Source organism: Nicotiana tomentosiformis, chromosome 3 (assembly GCF_000390325.3).
Source record: "Nicotiana tomentosiformis chromosome 3, ASM39032v3, whole genome shotgun sequence".
Taxonomy (NCBI): domain Eukaryota; kingdom Viridiplantae; phylum Streptophyta; class Magnoliopsida; order Solanales; family Solanaceae; genus Nicotiana; species Nicotiana tomentosiformis.
The window spans coordinates 103234831-103255255 of record NC_090814.1 but is presented as its reverse complement, the minus strand read 5'-3'; the positions used below and the strand labels follow the sequence as shown (position 1 = coordinate 103255255).

Sequence of the window (20425 nt, the reverse complement as noted above, 5' to 3'; positions counted from 1 at the left end):
GAATCAAACCATTTTTTTACTAGAATATTCTCAATTTTTAAAAATACTAATATCTATGTGCGTTGCACGTTAATAATGACACGTGATAGTTTAAATATTTATTTATATGAAGAAACAACAAAATTAATTAGAGAAATTTTATGCATAATAATACAACAATCATCTAAATGCCGAAAAATATTATTACATTAGCATAATATGTGAATTCAAAATAAAAGGACATCATCAGAACTTACACAAATGATCAATCTAGTTATGTTAATTAGATAATTATGTATTGTACTTTAAAAGTATTTAATGTGATGGTATATTACCTAACACTTCTATGTAAATGATGTTTTTTTGTGTATATTTCCTTCTAATACTTTGGTCGCTCTGCCATAACCAGAAATCTTGTTGTCGATATTGATATTCCTCTTGAGAATGAAATATATAGTTATTCGTGTAAGAAAATATATTGTTGTAAATATAGTCCAATATTTAGAATGTTTATCTTTTTGCTTTATTTATTACATAATTTGTCACGACCCAATTTTACCTATAGGTTGTGATGGCGCCCAACACTACAGCTAGGCAAGCCAACTTAATAAATTAAGCATATATTGATAAAATTTAAAATCAAAAAAATAATAAAATACCAAATTCTACCAATGTGTGTGCCAAGACCTGGTGTCACAAGTGTATGAGCATCTAGTAGATTATACAAAACCTCAAATACTGTCTGAAATAAAAATAGACAGAATAAAAAATACAAGGAGAGACACTAGTAGCTGCAGAACGGCTCAGAAAGGCAGCTCACCACTATACCCCTGGATAACGTGGGTGTAAGACGATAGGTCCCCCACTAGTACTTGCCTCAGGTCCTGCACAAAAAGTGCAGCAAGTGTAGTATGAGTACGTAACAACGTGTACCCAGTAAGTATCAAGCCTAATCTCGAAGTGGTAGAGACGAGATGGCCGACTTTGACACTCACTATGGGTCAATCATAATAATTGAAATACAACTAGAATATTTAAATCAGCATGATTCACAGAATTTACAATAATTTATTTAACCAGTGGAAATAATCAAATTCCTTCAAATGCAACAATTCTCAATATATTAATTAGATTTCTTAAATTCAAATAATTTCTAATTTATCAATTAAATCTCATTTACAGGAATAACAATCAATTCCTTAACAAGCAGGAATATTAATTCATTAAATTCAAAGGATTCTCCAATTTATCAATTAGCTTCGCAAGCTGAAATAAACTATTAAAGTATCGTGTAATTATTATTATTAAGCACGATTTCTGCCAAGGACGTACGGACCGATCCAGAGTGTCTTGTACACTGCCGAGGGACGTGCGGCACGATCCATAGATGCATCTGTCCTGCCGAGGCGTTCGGCCCGCTTCACAAGAAAGGAGGACATTTTCTTATGTACCTCCGGAAGGAGAGTATATTTTTTATAAGATAAATTCGGGAGGAAGAACAATTTCTTTTAATAATTAATTAATTTAAACAGAAAATCAAGCATATGAGATTTTCATCCTTTAATATCTTTATCTAACAATTCACATTATATTCATACATATATCAATTAATATTAATTAAACAAAGAATACAATTTACACAAGTAATTCATGCATTGAGTCCTAAACTACCCGGACTTTAGCATTAATAGTAGCTACGTACGGACTATCGTCACCTCGTGCGTACGTAGCCCCCGCAATTAGCAATAATTATTCAATTTAATCCCTATGGGATAATTTCTCCCTCGCAAGATTAGACAAGAGACTTACCTCGTCTCAAAGTCCACTTTCCGATTATCACGTCGCGTTGAATTCTCGATTCGACGCCTAAAATCCAAAACTATCCAAATATTATACAAAATAATTAATATATACTAAATGATTCAAAATTTATCTATTAAATAAATTACCTTATCCAAAATGATAAAAATTTTAAAATTCACCTCGGTCCCACGTGCTCGGATTCTGGAAATTTTCGGATGAAAACGTTACCCATAATCTCAAGAACTTAAATATATAATTTCTATCCAATTCCATAACTATTTTCGTGGTTAAAATCTCACTTTTATAAAAATCTAGGTTTTTCATCTAAATCTTTGATTTCTAAAATTTACTAGTTATAATCTACCTATAATCTATGTATTTAACTCAAGGGGTGTGAAATTAACTTACCTTTCAATTGCTAGTTGAAACTCCCTTCTCAAAAGCTCTGAAATCGCCCAAATGTGGAGAGAAAACGGGCAAAAATGACGGATTCTCGTTCTTTTAAGCTTTTGCCAAACAGGCCTTTCGCACCTGCGGAGGTTGGAACGCAGGTGCGAGTTCCACTCGTCTTGCCAATTCTCGCATCTGCGCGTCTAGCCTCACACCTGCGCGTTCGCAGGTGCGCCCAATATTCCGCACCTACGATGGCAGGCCTCACATTTCTTTTCCGCTTCTGCGAAGAAATCTCGCATCTGCGAATGTCGCACCTGCGACTGGCCATGCGCAGGTGCGATTCTTACAGTAGGTGGGAGCTTCAGTTTTGGCACCTACCTTCCAACTTGGTCTAAGCCTCGTCCGATTGCCACTCGGGGACTCCGGGACCCCGTCCGAACATACCAACAGGTTTGAAATCATAAAACGGACTCGTTCGAACTCTCGGAACGCGTAAAACAACATCAAATTTAAGAATTATACCCTAAACCAAATTGATTCAAACTTAAGAATTTCAAGTTCTTCAATTTACTTCCAATGCGCCAAAATATACTTAAACTACTCTGAATGACACGAAATTTTACGTGTAAGTCTTAAATCACTATACAGAACTATTCCCAAACTCGGAATTACAAACGAACTTCAATAACTCAAAAAACTACCCCAAACCAAATTTAAAAAATTTTAAATCTTCAAATAGTTAATTTTTACTATTAAGCGTCAAAACGCTCCCGGGTTATTCAAAACCCGATTTGGACATACGCCCAAGTCCAAAATCATCATACGAACCTATTGGAACCGTCAAATTCCGATTCCGGGGTCATTTTCTCAAAATATTGACCGAAGTCAAACTTGTCCATTTAAAGTTAACTTAAGGAACCAAGTGTTCCGATTTCAACCCACACACTTCCAAATCCAAAAACAACTATCCCCGCAAGTCATTAATTAATAAAAGCATGTTCGGAGAGTTTTATTTTAGGGAACGAGTTTCTAAAAGTTAAAATGACCGGTTGGGTCATTACATAATTACAGAATATAAACATACTGAAAATTATTTTCCCACAAAGTTAAAAGGATATTCTTTAGTTTTGGAAGATGGAAGTTAAATTCGGGGATAAACACGTACTTGGAAGCACATTGACCAGTTATTTTTGCATGTATGACGTTATTGTCAAAACTTTTGTATACTATATGTGTACTATTACATAAGCTATTCGAGGGATCTAAGTTTTTTAATAGCATGACATGCATATTTTTCGTCAAAATCAACCTATATGCAATGGAAGATCAATTTTAACTTAGTCTATTATATATACGGTAACACTAACATATGTAAGAAATAACAAACTTGTATGGTGGAAGGCCATTTGGTATTAAAGTATTTAAGTATTCTTCTTGATAGTAATTGCTGGTATCATCTTCTGCTGAATCAAAAACTGAAAAATATTTTGTTTTTACCATAAACTTAGCAATCAACCTTTTATTTAGTCGATCAACATATTCATTTCTGCTGGCTAAGATAGCTCTTTAATTTCTATCACGTAACTTGCACAAATTACGTTTAAATCTAATGGTGGGAACATTTCCCTTATTAAATGTACAAGTATTACCATTGAGCTTGATAACCACGTGTTCTGGAGGAATCAAACCATTTTTTATTAGATGCTCTTCTTCGTTTCCGACATGAAGAAAGAAGTTACTGAATGATGGATATGTTCTTACTTTTATATTTCGTGTCATTTGAATCTTTTTTATTTGAGGCCATAAGTATATTTTTGGCAAGTTAGCTTTTACAGTCTCTACTTTCATCGATTTTGGAACTACTGACAGTACTTGATGGAAATCACCTTCCAAACCATTAATTTTCCACCAAACGGTTCATTGATATACAATCTATCTCTAAAACTATGGGCAATTGTTTCAATCCTTTGACGCTTAGCCATAAGCGTTTCTTCCCATATTATCAATTTTGCTTTCCTTGGAAATTTAGCACCATTGCTCTTCTTTGATATATTTGTGATGGTTATTTCAGTTGTTTAAAAATATATATCAAATCTAAAGTGAGTTGTACGACCTCATAATAAAATCGTTGCTAGTACATCACTTATTATTATTGCTAACAGTATCATGCCTCTTGATCTGACATTTGCAAATAATGTATGACATAGGAATATTATTTCGATTTCAGAGGCATCTACAAAGGATAATCCCGCTATACCAGAGTCGATTCTTTATAATATAGTCTTGAAAACTTATTCTTGTTCAAGATTTAGTTTTAATTGTGTTTCCTCAAACACTTATATTACCTTTTGATTCTTAATACTATACTAATCTTTTTTTACTTTGGGATCTAATTTTTTAAGCTCTAACGCTCTTTTCATGGAATAAATTTATGTACCTTAAGATTTTTTTTACTTGAAAAATAATTTTACTCACATGATGAATTTAAAAAATAATTGAATTGGATTCACTTGCTTTATAATTAATTGAAGGATTTAATTATTTGATCTTAACATAAGAAATAATTTATTTTATGTTGATTTAGATTAGTAATATCAGTTCATCTATTATTTTTATAACTTTATCCACCATAAATTTTATTTTCAAAGAGTAAAAAGTTCGATCTGACATTCCACTTTTATATCTTTATGTTTGCAAAATCATCAGTAATATTAACTCTTACCAATCATTTTTCTTTTTCTTTATCACACTTTTGTATTCTTAAATAATTTCTTAGATGTTCTTAATAATGGGGTATATTTTTGAATATTACACAAAAAATTAATAATAATAAAATATTATTTGAGTAGGAAAGCAGTTCAACTTTAATAATATAAAATATAATATCGTGGAGATTTATTTTTAATTTTAATGCTTTATGCTGTCCACCTAAGATTACTTTTATTTTTTCTTGATATTGGACATTATGGAGTGGTAATTTATTGTCAATGCGAAGGATTTTTATGAAACTGATTTTATTAAACCTTCTTACATATTTTAATGAAAATTTAATAGACAAAATTTTATTAATTTTAAAATCTAAAATATTAAAAAAATTGACATAGAAGTTATTGTAGTACAAAAAAATAGGTTATTATAGTTATGTCATTTCCGTATGAGTTCTTCTGTTTAATATTTTGGGGTTATTTTGATCAATCAATATTGTATTAATACTTTTATAATAATATAGGCTATCCTTTTTCTAAATGAATTTTGAAAATATAATACATTCTCAAATTAAATTAGTAATAGGACAATATAATACGTTTTCAAATTAAATTAGTAATAGAATTTTTTAATAAATATATCCTAAAAGTAATAGGATTACATGGCTAAAAATATGTATTTACCTCGAAAGTAATTATATAAATAGAAACCGAACGTGTTCCTAAAGGTATTAGGTTTACATGCTAACATGTAGTATTATATGTATATGCCCGAAAGTAATTATACTAATGGGATTCGTAAAGGTAATCGTGTAGGATTCCTAACGTGCAGTATTATGTATTTAAACTAATAGGATTATAAGGCTAATGTCTAGAATTTCGATTATATCCTTTTATTGTGAGTTTTTATACTTAATATTAAAAGATTATTTTTGTAAACCAACATTGTATTCATGCTTTTATAATAATATAGATACATGTTAGATATGTAAATTTATTTTGAAAAAAGTAAAAAATCTATACTCAAATTTCAAACGGAAGTTAGATATTTGAACTCTCATACTCTAAGAGGTCGTTTGGTACGCGTGATAAGATGGGATAAAGTGTAGTACTAAATTTATACTATATTTAGTTGGCGGTATAAATTTATTTCGGAATAAATTTATACCGTTAATCAAACATAGTATAAACTTAGTCCTAAAATTAATCCTGGATATCCAATCTTATCCCATCAAATTTGGTACATTATTTTATCGCACCTTCCGGGTCAGATAAATTAGCCTATGAATTATAATCCCAAGACTATAATTTCGAATTAATTTAGTTCGCGTATCAGACGACCCCTAAATCTTTTATAAATTGGGATAAATGAAGTATATGGGGATCGTTTGGTTACCAGGATGGGACCACATGATTAACTATTTCACCTTATGTAAGATAGCTAATCTCATTATTTTAGTATAAAATAGTTTCGAGACTAGTTAATATCTATATCAAACATGAGACAAAATAATATAATATTTTATCCCGAAATTGTTATTCCTTATCCCTCAAACAATGTGTCAATGCAAATATCTCAAGCTAAAAATAATTACATGCATACAATGAGATGAGGAAAGTTTTTTTTGTGGACAATAATTTATGTTTTTGGGTGTGTTTGGTAGGAAGGAAAATATTTTTCAATTTTCCTTCTCAACCTTCTCTACCCTATTCCCCACCCTCACTAACCTACCTCCACCTCCACCCCCACCCACCTAATCCCACCCATGCCTACCCACCCTACCCCTCTCTCCAAAAAGGTTTTTTTTTTTCGTCACCATCAACCCTACTAACCCTCCCCCAAATTTTTTTTTTTTGTAATTTTAAATTTCTATTTTTTTATTTTTCTGTACCACCCACTCCCACCCCCCGCACAAAAAAAGTTTTTTATTTTGTATTTTTTATTTTTATAATTTTTAAATTTCTGTTTTTTTCTTGTTTTTGCACCACCCACCCCCTCCCCCACCCTCACAATTTTTTTTTACTTTTTTTTTCTTTTGTAATTTTAAATTTCTGTTTTTTCGTTTTTCTGCAACCCCTCGCCCCTCCCCCCTCCCCCTTCCCGATTTTATTTTATTTTATTTTATATATTTTCAGTTTTAGTTTTTTCATCTTTCGGTTTACAGGTTCGAAATTTCACAAGATCCAAAGTTATGAGTTCGGAGGTTTATGTATTTGAAAATTTACGGGTTTAAAAATTATAAAGTTTACGGGTTCAAAATTTTGTGGTTTTGAAAGTTTAGCGGTTCGAAAGTTTATGAAATTTGTGAATTCGGAAGGTTATTGGTTCGAAAGTTTATGACTTCATGTTTATTGTATCTAAATTATTTATGAATACTTTTGAAAAGTTATTTTCATTAATTTGTGTACCAAACGTCGAAAAATAAATAAGATTACTACTTATTTTTCAAAAAAATAATTCTTGGAATATTATACCAAACACACCCTTTGTTTTCTTCCTTTTTCCATTTTTCGGGCTATAACATAGGGCTGTAACCAGTAGCTGTAGGCTGTTCCCTATTAGAACTGAAAAACCCATCTTTGACCTGTCCATCAACTCAGTTCCCAGCTACTGCATTAAATAACACTGCACGGACTTCATAACGTGGCAGCTACTGATTCGCCAAAAATCAAATCGTTGTGTGCGGGCTTCCAGCGAGAAACTATTTGACTTCTCATCCCCAAACCAAAGAAAAAAAGTCCCCCAAAACCAAGAAAACAGAAAAGCCCAAAGTCACCCCCAACTTTTGCTATATCTGTAACTCATCACTTCAAATTAAAAAAAATCTAACCTTTATTCTCCATAATTTGGATTTGTAGTAGAAGCACTTTTTCTTTTATCTGTTTTTTTTTAAGTGATCAAGAATTTCAACTACAGTAAGCTTCTTCCTATTTTCATCACTCAAGTTCTGCTCAAGTTTGTTCTTCTCATCGTTAAGTTTGACCCCCACAAACGTATACTCTCTGTTTCTCTGTTATTTGGTAAGTTTTTGCTTCGCGCTTGTTCTTAGTTTTCTCACTTGAAATTTTGTTCTCAAACTCATGGTTTTAGTCTTGTACTCCAACTCTGCTGTAACTTATAGGTGAACAGGAGAAGGGGGTTGAAGCTACATTAAGGAAAATTTTGTGAAACATAGTGGCATTTAATAATATTATTTACATATTTTAAGTTTCTTAACTGGTCTTTTAACCTCGTTATCTATATATATATATATATTATATATATATATATATATATATATATATATATATATATATATATATATTCTTGAGCTTCTATACTGCTACTATTATATTGCTTCTATTCTTTTTTGTTCTGTTCTTTATTCATAGGATACCTCAAACAGATCATTAATTGTACTGTACATTCTAGTTTATTATGGGGTATATCAATGTTTTCATGAAACTGCAACAAGCCAACAAAGCCTCAGTTTTTTAATGTGTTATTTGCTTATCATTAATTGATGAAAGAGATATAAGTGGAAAAATAAGTTGACATCGTTTTTGAATAGTGTAGGCCCTATTTTTGCCAGCTGAAATGGAAACAAAACTGAAGGCAGAGAAAAAACATGGTGGTGAGGCCTTAACTCCTGTTTCTATGGCTTCTTCAAATTATTCAAAAAGGAGAAGCTTCAGTAGACCCTCTTGGCTTCTTTGCACAGTTGCTGGTAAATTATTCAGATAATTTTTACTCTGCTTTTTCTCTTCTGTTAATTGTACACCAACATCATTTTAGGAAAAAAAAAAAGGTAGTAAGAAAAATACCCAAATATCCACTATATTCTAGTATCATTCCTACCTTTGCCGTTATAAAATTGTCTACTATTTTTCTGTGACACTACCGGATTTTGAACTATAGTTAAAAGTAGTAGGATAAATTTGGATTTTTTCCATGTATTGACACATAGAATCTCATACTGTCAGGGGCAAATAAAATGTATGAATGACCTTGAAATATAGAAGAAGATAAAATTGAAATATTTCATAGTATAAAGGTGTAATTTGAAGCTTTTACTGAAGTATAATTTATTTTACACCCATATTTGACACATAGAAAACCTTTTTTCAAGTTTTTATTTATTATTCTAAAAAGCATATTGAATGTTATACCATAATTTGTTTATTTGTCGTAGTAGTAGACTAGTAGTAAGAACATAAGTTGGAAAACTCAATATTGTAGTTTTAGAGGTCGTAAGTTACTAGCTTAAATTTATACTGTATAAAATTTATCTATGCCGTCAAGTAAGTTTAATTTCAGACTTCATGGTTATCTCATCAAACTTAGGATTATTTTATCTCATGTCTCATACGGGGGATAAATTAGTCCGAAAATTATAATTCGAAGACTATAATCCCGAAATATTATAATCGTCGGTACCAAAATAAACATGAAGATTGGACTAGTGATGGCAGAAAGATAGAAAGAGAAGGAGCATTGATTGTAATTGTAGGGGTGTGGGGTCCGTTATATTTTAGGTGATTTAGGTGATGTGAACATTTCTTTCCCTAGGGAATGACTAGAGTGTTTACCTTTCTTTTGGATGTGTATGGGAAGAAGGGTATCATTCTGAAATGAAGGGTCACTTTCTTCTCAGATTATGAATTATTTTATGATAGAAACAGAAAGTTAATTTCAAAAAGCTGTGTCCTTTTGCTATTTATGTCTCTTGCGGTTTTTGTTTAAAGACTTGAGAATCTGGCAACACTTTTTTTAGGTAGGTATTTTCAAAATTTGAATACTAAAATCGTTTTCAAATGGAGGGGAATAGGGGACTACTGATATAGTATTTACTTTTATTATGTGATGCCGTGTTGCAGAAAGAAAACGATTTCTGGTTTTAAACGACAGAATCTTTTCTTCTTTTCTGAATCTTCTTTATCTGTTGTACCTTAGACGTAATGTAGCTTTAATCCTTTTTGAGTACAAGAATCCTATGCTCTCTCGAATGCTCAGATGCAGGAGTCCGGAACCAAAATGTGAGTTATTTTTTGGATTCAAAGAATCAAAATGTATGGAAAAAAAATATAGTGACCAAAATATATATAACGCCCTTTTAAAGGGCACTATACCTTAACGGGCAAACGGGCGCCCTTTAAAAGGGCGTTATATATATTTTGGTTGCTATATTTTTTTCGACATTTTGATTCTTTGAGTCCAAAATAATCACATTTTGGTTCCGGACTCTCAGATGCAGCTACTAATTTTGTTTCTAATTTATGTGCTTGGTTCACAAGATTATATAAGGTTTTTTGACTAGTGAATACCCCTCTTTACTGAAGTAAAATACAGTCAGACCTCTTTATAACAGCATCCCCATATAACAACATTTCACTATAAAAGCCAAGCTTTTTCGTAACCAATTTTTATTATGTTCTTTATAACGGCACTTCGCTAAGAACAAAAAATATTCGGAAGAAACGAAAGGTTTGACCGTACTCTCTTTAGGAAAGTCTTCGGTTTAAAGAATGAGTGCTAATTGGATGCGAATAAACTTATTTAGTAGTAGTAGCTTATTTGACGGACGGTTCTCATTTTGCAACCTATATGTCGGGGCTTTTTCTTCTAATATGGCTTAAAATAAATATTTGTTCATTATTAAAGAATAAGCTTGTTACATGGTCAAATCATAAATGTAGGAGCGAATTTGAACGAGAATTCTATTTCTATTTTTACTTTAGAAAAATTTACATTTTTGGAGTTATAATCCCCAATTTACTTTAGTTTTTGCCTATATGAGTTTTTCATAAAAAAAGCTTTTTAGAAAATTATAGTATAAGAAGAAATTGTTTCTTCTCAGATAGTACTATATTTGTCAATGGCAATGATCATTTTGGAAGTCTACCTTTGAGTTAATTAATATAAGGAATAATATAATGCTCATATGGATAAACCACTGTACCGTAAGGCTTAAGATTCTTAATTTACTGCTGATTAATTAGTAATTTCCTGCTCAAAGAAATAAAACATTTTTAATTGAGAAATTCTTGTTTTGTACCTCGTGGACTCGGGATAGACAAGCAATTGTGATTTCATGAATGCTATCTTTAACTTGGGCTGGCAATTGTGGTAATAATATTTTGCTGCATGTTACAGCAATGTTCTTAAATTCGTAGAAATGTGGAGGAAGTTGAAAATTAATAAACAAGGACCAGAACCAGTGTTTATTTTGGATTCAAACTACTGATTTCATTTTCATATACGTCCAAATTTGTCACAATCTGCACATAGGGAAGAAATGGGCTGAAGATGAAAACAATGTACCATGCAATTCAAATTTCAAATTCTTGCAACTGTCCAAGTAAAAAACAGACCATTCACTTATTTGTCTCTACTTGAATTTGGGTGTTTTTTTATTCTCTTTAGATTTGGATGAGAAGATGAAGAAGGTGGCACTGAACATCCCAGAAAAAGGCAATGCTGACAGTTTTGCCGAACGTGCTGACGCCTATTACCAGAAACGGCCACAGCTGTTAGCCTTACTTCAAGAATTGTACAACAGCTATGTCTCTTTGGCAGATCGCTACTGTCAAGCACTTGCCAAGAACCATGATCACAATCGTCGATATTCTTCTCCTATACCATCGTTAACTTTCAGTGAGAACGATAACTGTGATGAGGAAGACAATGGTGGGGAGATCATTGAGTCTGATGCTGAGAGTTCATTATCATATCAGCCTCCCTTTCCACCTTCAACACAAGGTAAATTTGAGGCAGACATGATTGTTGCTGACTTGGTGCTCAGAACTGTGGAATGTGATTTCGTCTTAGACGAGCTTAATCAAGTGGATAAGCAAAACAATGAGTCATTAAGGAAGGTAGAGTTGCAGAAAAGCTTACTGGACGTGCTGGAATCAGAGAGGTTGATACTGTTAAACGAGAATGCTAGATTAGGATACAAGGTAGCTGCATTGATGGAGGAAAACAAAGGGTTATCTTCGGAATCTCTGTTCTTGAAGAGGAAGGCTGCTGAGTTAGCAAGGTGCATATTAAAAATGAGGGAGGATCATAGGGTTTGCATGTTAAGTCGAAAGATTGAGGATCTTCAAGGGCAAATATACGGGCTGGAGAAGAGGAACAAGGAGTATTATGATCAGCTTGTAAAGCATGAAGAAGAGAAGAAGAGCACGTCCAAATCGATGAAGGGTAAAAGAGAAGTTAGTCTAAAGGGTTGCTTTAAAGTTCCTGAAGATGTTGTTGCTGGGATTACTAGGAGCTTTAGTTTTGGAAATCTGAAAAAGGGTGACCAACAGGAAAATTTCAAAGCTGAAGATGGGAAGAAAGTTCCTAAGTTGTGGGATAGGGTCAAGAAGTTTGATATCTTCCTTTGTGGACCTAATTTCAACTCACCCTATTGCTGATTATAGGGAAACAGAATGTTTACTAGATTGAAATTATAGCTTTACTAGTATACCGTAAGTTTAGTAGAGACTTAACTCTTGTATTGTGTATGTTCTATTCCAACCTTTTGGCAGGATACATGTGACATCTGAAAAAAACTTCAATCTCTGCCCTAATCTCCAAGATTGCAAAAGTGAACACTGTCGAAGATGCGCTAAGATTTAAGTAGGTTGATAAATTGACTTATGATGCATATATATAACAAAAATACCAGCCAACAGTTACTAACAAAATAATCTCCTGTTTTCCGACATTGTTCTGTATACAATGTCAAACTAGACAATAAACTACAATACAGAACCATTTAGATTAGTGAAAGTTCACTTCTGTAGATTTTGGCATAATTGAACCTATTCTACCTCAGCAAGACTTCAGGGAAATTATGTTGACAAAGATCCTACCTAGGTAAAGCATACCAACACATCCCTCATCCCAAATTCGCAAGTGCAAGTTTCTCCTTAAGCTTTGCAATCCGAGCCTGAAACATTAAGGATGATGATACATCAGTGTTGAAAAACCAGATCTTGTGAAGAACGGATAGTTCTCCACAATAGCATCTCAGCACGTCACCTGTGTGTATGCATATGGACTCAGCTACTTAGGGGCATCAATGAGGTGATAGATTTACTTCAGGCCCATAATTCTTTAATATAATAATTAGTTTGGAGGCTTAGAACCATTTTTGACAAACACCACCCTCCACATGGATCAGCTTTGTGGTGTGCATGGGCAGATCTCTCTATATCCCACAAAACATGAAAGTGTACTACCGCCATCGCAAAAAACTGTGAGCCATTTCCTGGACACGCCAATTTTAGTTTTAATTTGGAATATGAAGCGTAAAGTTTTTCTTGGCTGCAACTACAATCTGGCAATTTATCTGCGCTTGCAGCCTTATCTTATTGGAACCACAATATCTGTTTAAAGATATTACCCATAACTTTATTTAGTTATTGACACAACTGGCTACACTAATGACTTCTACGATGTCATAACCGGATTTACACTACTAACAAATGAACTACTATATCAGATTTTTAATTACTTCTCAAATAGCACATTCATTGTCTTAAAAAACATTTTGTACTTGTTTGGTGTTGCCAAAAGTTAATGCAAGGAAGTAAACCTTAAAAAATAAGCCCAAGTCATAGGATTTACGATACAGAACAGATGCAAAATGTTAAACCAATTCTACTGTAGAATTTCAACAGACATGAACTGCACCTTGAATGATTTTGAACGACGGATGGACGGATCTAACACTAAAGCCATGGAGTATGATTTCTCGGCTGCATCAACTTGGTCCGCAGCCATCAAAGCATCACCTTGGCAGATATAACCCTGTAAAAATCAAATAGTAATAAATATTTGTAAGTAGGGATTAGTAGATATAGTAGTTTACTGTTCTCTTCCTAAACTAATAGCAGAAAGAGAGTACAGATATTATGCGGTCATTTTTTTTTATCTGCTGCATTCTGAAGTCGACATGTAGGGGATCGTGACATCATGGTTAAATAAGCTAATTTTAGCATTGAGTTTAAGCACAAAACATGCTTTTCATGTATACTGTAGCAGAAGTAACAAATAATCAAATTACTTCAGGATAATTGGGAGCAATAGTCGACGCCTCCTTAGCATCTTCAAGTGCATCAGCCAAATTTCCCATTGCCAACTCCGCAGCAGACCTAAATGAAGATACTTATTTCAGCATCTTGTTGTTCACATGCATTCTGACCATCTAGACAACAAGGCATTAGTGACAAATTATTAATATAAATTTGGATGCTGGAACAGAATCTAGCAATCCAAGAATTTTTTAAATGACTTTAAGAAAATTCAGTATTTTAACCAGAAAGGAAGATGAAAGCCAAAATGCAAGGACAAACGCTTAAGAGACAGAATAATGATGGTTGGTTTTGCTTAAAGCTGCATGACAATCATTTGAATAACAGATATAGATTTAGGGTATCCTTCTGATTATTTGACTACAAAATGTCTTAACTTCCAATGGAAAAGAAGAGAGTTTAAACACAATAAACCTGTCTTTGAGCATAATATGAACACCTCCAAACGGTTTTAGATCAATAGCCTGCACATGAAAATGGCAACATCAGTGCCCTTAGGCACCAACCTTGTATTAGATACAATGAACAGGCCATATATAAAGAGACATGTAAAACTACAACATAAGTAACGATGGCAACATAGAAAATAATGAAAGGACTACAGCATCATTTCTAGACACTTTAATTAACTTTTAGAGAAAGGATATTGAATGCCGCAATAGGTACTTTTTTCTTTTATGATGCACTAGACGAGGGACAACAAAGTTCAAAGTAATCCAGCGTAACTGCTTAATGTTGCAAGAAAGCTAGAGATTTTTTCTTTTTTTCTTTTTAACAAGGGTGCCCCGATCAGCTTGCATTAGTGATATATATATCTGTCTGATAGTAAGAAAATCTTCAATTCGATAACCTTGAAAGGATCAAATGTTATAATGTATGAGACCTTGAAACCGAAAGTTAATTCAAACATTCACACCTCAAGCTTTAGTTTCTTCACCATTTTTATCATGACATACTTTGATAGCCTCAAATTTATTCTACTAATCAAAGTGGAAATCAATGCATTGATATTCATTCCAATGCGCTCTATCCCGTTAAGACAGCCCAAAAAGATCAATGGTCAGTGTCACTATGACACCTCCTTTTTTTTTTGGATGACGGTAGTGTCTAGGCAGGGGCGAAGCTATGTTGGCCCAAGGGTGGTCAACTTAACACCCTTCGCCGAAAAATTATACTACGCATAAGGTAAAATATTACTTGCTATTGATTAAAAAAAAAGAATTTGAACACCCTTGCATAGCCCACTGGCAAATTTGAACACCCTTATTGAATTTCCTGATTTCGCCACTGTGTCCAGGCTTGCTTGCGCGCAGCTCAACTTTTCCACCGGTACCTGTTACCTCCCAAGTCCCACCAGCTTAGGCAGATGTGAAGAAATCAGACACCTCCTAACTTTTTGATAGATAACATTCTTCAAAGTAATTCTAAGATGTAAACTAAGCAAAACTTGATTCAGTGCAATGCATCAAAATACGAAACCAATATATACCTGTGAGAGCAAACTATGAGCCTCAGAAAAATTGGCATTACTCATTTCATCCTCAGCTCTTTTCCTCAACGCTAAAGCCTCCAAGCTTTTCCTGCTTTCCCCTTCCACGTCATCCCTCTTACCAAGGCAAAGGAACGCCATAATTTCAGCAGCACGAGTAGCAGTAGCACAGTGCTTAACAAAGACGGCGTCGGGTAAAACGACGACGTTAGGTCCAGCTCCGCAGTGGCCAAGACAACCACAGGAATTAACAGTAACGTAGGGAGGAGCAATTCCGGAAAGAACTTGAAGGGTATCTAAAGATCCCTGTTTCCTGCATGTCCTGTTTGTGCAAACTCTAATTTCTATCTTCCTTTTTAGTTCTTCTGCTTCTGCTTCTGCTTCTATTGGCGATGCTTTGATTCTTGTAGAGTCAATTGATTTATAATAGGGGAATGGCGAAAAGGGTTGCTGCTGAGAAATGCTGCCGATAGTGAGACTGCTCATATGAATTGTACTCATCTCCTTTTACTTTAATTACTTCTCGTTTCTCCTATTTCTTTACTTTTTTGCTCTCTTCATTTGTATGCTCCGCAGAGAGATACACAGTCAAACGATTTAAGGCGGGTAGGATAATGGAATATTCTACTTGGTTTCCATTTATTGAGTCCCAATTTATCCTCTTTCCAAAATTATGTACTACTAGTACTATGTATAAGTGATTTTTTTTTTTTTTTTGGGTGAAAAGCAAACAAAAGTAATTCTTCTAATTTGATTTTGTTATAAAATAAAAGCAACTTAGTAAAACATGAACAAGATATGTTGTTATGAAATAAAAGCAATTTAGTAAAACATGAACAAGAAATGGAGATAGAGAGAAGGAAGAGATTTTCTTCTTCAATTGTGTTATTTTCCTATCTATTACAAGACCTTTATATAGGCATGAAAAGTGAAGAAAAATATATCATTGAATATGTCATTAAGCATATAAATATGTCATTGAATATGTCATTAAGCATTTGAGAAGATCATGGAGAAAGAGTAGACATCCACCATAATTTGATTTTTCTTATAACACTCCCCCTTGGATGTCCATAGATAATGTGTCTCGTTAAAAACTTATTAGGAAAAAACCCTATGGGAAAAAAATTCCTAGTGAAGGAAAAAAAGTACACATGTTTAGAAATACGCCTTTTGGTTGCCTCGTTAAAAACCTTGCAAGGAAAACCCAGTGGGACAAAACCTTGTAAGGAAAAAAGAGTACAACGCGTATTAACTCCCCCCGATGAGAGCATCAATTCATATCCTTGAGCCTTCGCATCCCAATCTTGTACACTAGTTTCTTGAAGGTTGACGTCGGTAGAGATTTGGTGAACAAATCAACCATATTATCACTTGAATAGGTCTGTTGCACATTGATATCACCATTCTTTTGAAGATCATGTGTGAAAAATAACTTTGGTGAAATGTACTTTGTCCTATCCTCTTTTATGAATACTCCCTTCAACTGGGCTATGCATGGTGCATTGTCTTCATACAAAATTGTAGGTAGTTTGTTACACTTCAAACCACATTTGTTTCGAATAAGGTGTATTATAGACCTCAACCATACATATTCTCGACTTGCTTCATGAATAGCAATTATCTCAGCATGATTAGATGAAGTAGCCACGAATGATTGCTTAGTCGATCGCCAAGATATGGCAGTGCCTCCATATGTAAACACATAGCCTGTTTGAGATCGAACATTTTGTGGGTCATATAAATACCCAGTATCGGCATAACCAACAAGATCAGGACTGCAATCATTGCCATAAAATAATCCCATACCGGTAGTCCCTTTTAGATACTGCAATATGTATTTGATTCCATTCCAATGTCTCTTTGTAGGAGCAGATCTATATCTTGTTAAGACATTAACTGAAAAAGTTATATCAGACCTTGTAATGTTAGAAAGATAGTGCACTGATTGCACTAAGATATAGTACGTCAGGACCAAGAAGCTCTTCATTATTTTCATGAGGTCGGAATGGATGTGCTTTATCCATATAAAATCGCTTTAAAATCATTTTAGTGTATGTTGATTGATGGACAAAAATTCCATCTTTCATATACTCAATTTGTAGACCAAGACAAAATTTTGTCTTTCCAAGATCTTTCATTTCAAATTCTTTCTTTAAATAGTCTACTACTTTAGGAAGCTCTACTGCTTTAGGAAGCTCCCCAGGAGTTCCAATGATATTTAAATCATCAACATACACGGTGATTATAACAAATTTAGATCCAGATCTTTTTATAAAGACACAAGGACAAATTGAATCATTCTTGTACCCTTCTTTCAACAGGTACTCACTCAGACAATTATACCACATGCGCCCTGATTGTTTCAATCCGTATAAGAATTTTTGAAGCTTTATTTAATAAATTTCTTGGAAACCTTAATATGCTTCAGAACAATTTAAATCCTTCAATGATTTCCATTATACGCATATCACGTTTTTTTTGTATTGCCAGATTAAAACCTGAAATGGTGACATCCACCACAGGAGAACATGTCTCTATATAATCAATGCCAGGATATTTACAAATCTTCTTGTGACACAAGTCGTCTTTATGTCTATCGACTTGACCTTTTTTTTTTTTTTTTGCATAAGAACACATTTATACCTTCGCTGGCTTTATACTTTCAGGTGTTGGGACTATCCGTCCAACTTCATATTTTTCATGTGAAAGCAATTTTTATTGCATATTTTTTATTTGGCCAATTATTTATCTATCCAAATTTCATGACAGATTTGAGCTCAAGATCCTCGTCAATATAAATAATATTGAGAGTTACATTAAATTAACAATATCGCCGACGATCATTTTATATCGGTTCTACTATTACCCAATAAAGACATAACTTATTGAGATCTCTTTATCTTATTATTTTCAGGTACCTGAGCCTCTCCCATGAGGTCTTATGAAGTGTTATGTCGTGGTGCTCTTCTAGAGCACTTGCCTCCTTATTATGACCATCTTGAACATTTGCTCCTCTCCTTCTTCAAGGAGTTTTATCTTTGGAACCGATTAGTCTATTATGCTTTATGCATGCTATGGACTCTATTCATTATGAACTTTATTTTATTTGAAGCATTAGCAGTTGAATATGACATTTAGCTTTGGGTCAGCAAATACGCCTAGCAATATTTTGCAAATGAATTATCACTTGAACTTCAAGTTCACATTTTCTCGTACGAGGATCTCGATGTACTCATAATAATTTATTATATGCATTTTTTTTTCAGCTGCCCATTTTCTCCCCCTATTGTTGGGATCACCAACACATATCCTTAGTCTTATTTGGGGATCCATCTTTGTGCATTGTGGTGGAATAATTAAATCATATAGCACATTCATATTTCTAGATGGAAATTATTTGGTTCCTGACCCTAAACCGATTGTGATAGGGAGAACTTATCATAACTTGGCTAGATACGCCCAAGTGCTGTTGTATATTAAATAATACATCACATGCCAAATTTTATTTTGGTAATTTTATTCTCATAACCAATGGTTTAGATCTAATTGGAGGCATACAATTTCTGCTAAACCAACTTGGATTTAAACCAGTATTATCAAGATAAATCATCATAATTTATATTGTGGAACTGTGTTCTAATAATTTGAGCAATCAATCTTGCAAAAGCCAAACTACAAGTTGATAACAAATGCACATGTGACCATAGAATAGATGCATCTATTAAAATCATATAATAGTAAACGGTCCACATGGAAGGTGACTGGGCCCATATATTTATCACATTTTATTCGTTCCAGAAATCAAGGGATTCAATCCCAACCTTAACTGGTATATCATGAAAATAAGCAGCACTAGAGAATTCTTGAAGAATCTTATATTTCTTCAATATATGCCAATGTAATTCTCAATTAATTTTTTTTTTCGCATCATAATTGAACCGAGATGGTCAACCGGTCATGCCAACTAATATTTGTTTCAGCAAACCTCTAGTTTACTTGTGGCTTGTGAATGCATCATCATGCTTATACTTGTGTAGTACAAATAGAAGAAAAGTCAGGTAACCTTTCATATTTACCCGGTATGATTATAGTAATATAAAGATATTCAATCTTCTTTTCATTTATAGTCTCAATATGCTAACCACTTTGTCTAATATATTTGTAAATCAAAATATTTCTTTTGAGACTTACTACAATATTAATGTCATGAAGAATTTCATTCATCTGGGTAGTAACAAATTAGTTCTTTCAGAGCTCTTAACTGCTTTTGTACTGCAAGATCTTTTATCACACCATCCATATAATGAATGTCTCCTTCACAAAGAGAATCATATCATAATAATTGTCATGTTCAAAATCATCACAAGCAAAATAATTTCTTACTTTAATTTTTCTTTTAATAACTTTCATAAGGCATGACAAAATATTTTTGGCGCATCACATGCATGCGACCAATGATATATTCATGTAACTACACAATAATATTCATTATCTTTCTTTGTCTCAAACCTCCCTTAGAGGTGAGTTGTAGTATTTATCCAACTATGCATAAATACATTATTATGTATAATCTTTATCATATATATATATATATATATATATATATATATATATATATTTTCACATTCACTTTCAGGAATGAGTATGCAATCTTAATATTTATCACAAGTCATATTCTCTTCAAAGAATTTCTCCCTTTTATAATTACCATAGTGATAACTATTATTATTTTGGCCTTTCGCACGCCCACATTTATTGGTCAACCACTTGTCTTTATTTAGACTTATCATGCACTGCTATCACATTCACTTCAAAAATGGAGCAAATCAAGTGGGACAAGCTTCATGCTTTTTCATGAAAATTACATTATTTTTTATTTAGTTATTATTATTATTATCAATATAGTGCATTAGGACTCAAACCCAATGTCTTACCCATATAAAGGCATGCTAGGCCATAATGCGTTGGAACTTGAATCCAACGCCTTTTC

The 20425-nt window shown here is 33.2% G+C and overlaps 2 protein-coding genes across 2 annotated transcripts; one reads left to right on the top strand and one right to left on the bottom strand.

The window, feature by feature from the left end:
* The first annotated feature begins 7431 nt into the window (after positions 1-7431).
* LOC104089261 (kinase-interacting family protein) lies at positions 7432-12426 on the top strand. Its single transcript, XM_009594113.4, has 3 exons — positions 7432-7901; positions 8437-8587; positions 11284-12426. Exons 2-3 carry the CDS (start codon positions 8458-8460, stop codon positions 12276-12278), a joined length of 1125 nt encoding a protein of 374 aa, XP_009592408.1. The 5' UTR covers positions 7432-7901; positions 8437-8457; the 3' UTR covers positions 12279-12426.
* A 50-nt stretch (positions 12427-12476) lies between these two features.
* LOC104089260 (uncharacterized) lies at positions 12477-16060 on the bottom strand. Its single transcript, XM_009594112.4, has 5 exons — positions 15433-16060; positions 14358-14407; positions 13916-14003; positions 13543-13659; positions 12477-12796 (listed from the first exon to the last, which is right to left on the bottom strand). The coding sequence occupies exons 1-5, from the start codon at positions 15931-15933 to the stop codon at positions 12746-12748; spliced, it is 807 nt and encodes a 268-aa protein (XP_009592407.1). The 5' UTR covers positions 15934-16060; the 3' UTR covers positions 12477-12745.
* Positions 16061-20425: the final 4365 nt, after the last annotated feature.

Excerpts from the sequence above, each read along its gene's own strand:
- LOC104089260 (XM_009594112.4), bottom strand. The coding sequence starts at position 15,933 with ATGAGTACAATTCATATGAGCAGTCTCACTATCGGCAGCATTTCTCAG. Across the intron at positions 14,408-15,432 it reads CTCATAGTTTGCTCTCACAG|GCTATTGATCTAAAACCGTT; the intron begins GTATATATTGGT and ends TTTCATGTGCAG. Across the intron at positions 14,004-14,357 it reads CATATTATGCTCAAAGACAG|GTCTGCTGCGGAGTTGGCAA; the intron begins GTTTATTGTGTT and ends ATCTTCATTTAG.
- LOC104089261 (XM_009594113.4), top strand. The coding sequence starts at position 8,458 with ATGGAAACAAAACTGAAGGCAGAGAAAAAACATGGTGGTGAGGCCTTA. Across the intron at positions 8,588-11,283 it reads GCTTCTTTGCACAGTTGCTG|ATTTGGATGAGAAGATGAAG; the intron begins GTAAATTATTCA and ends TATTCTCTTTAG.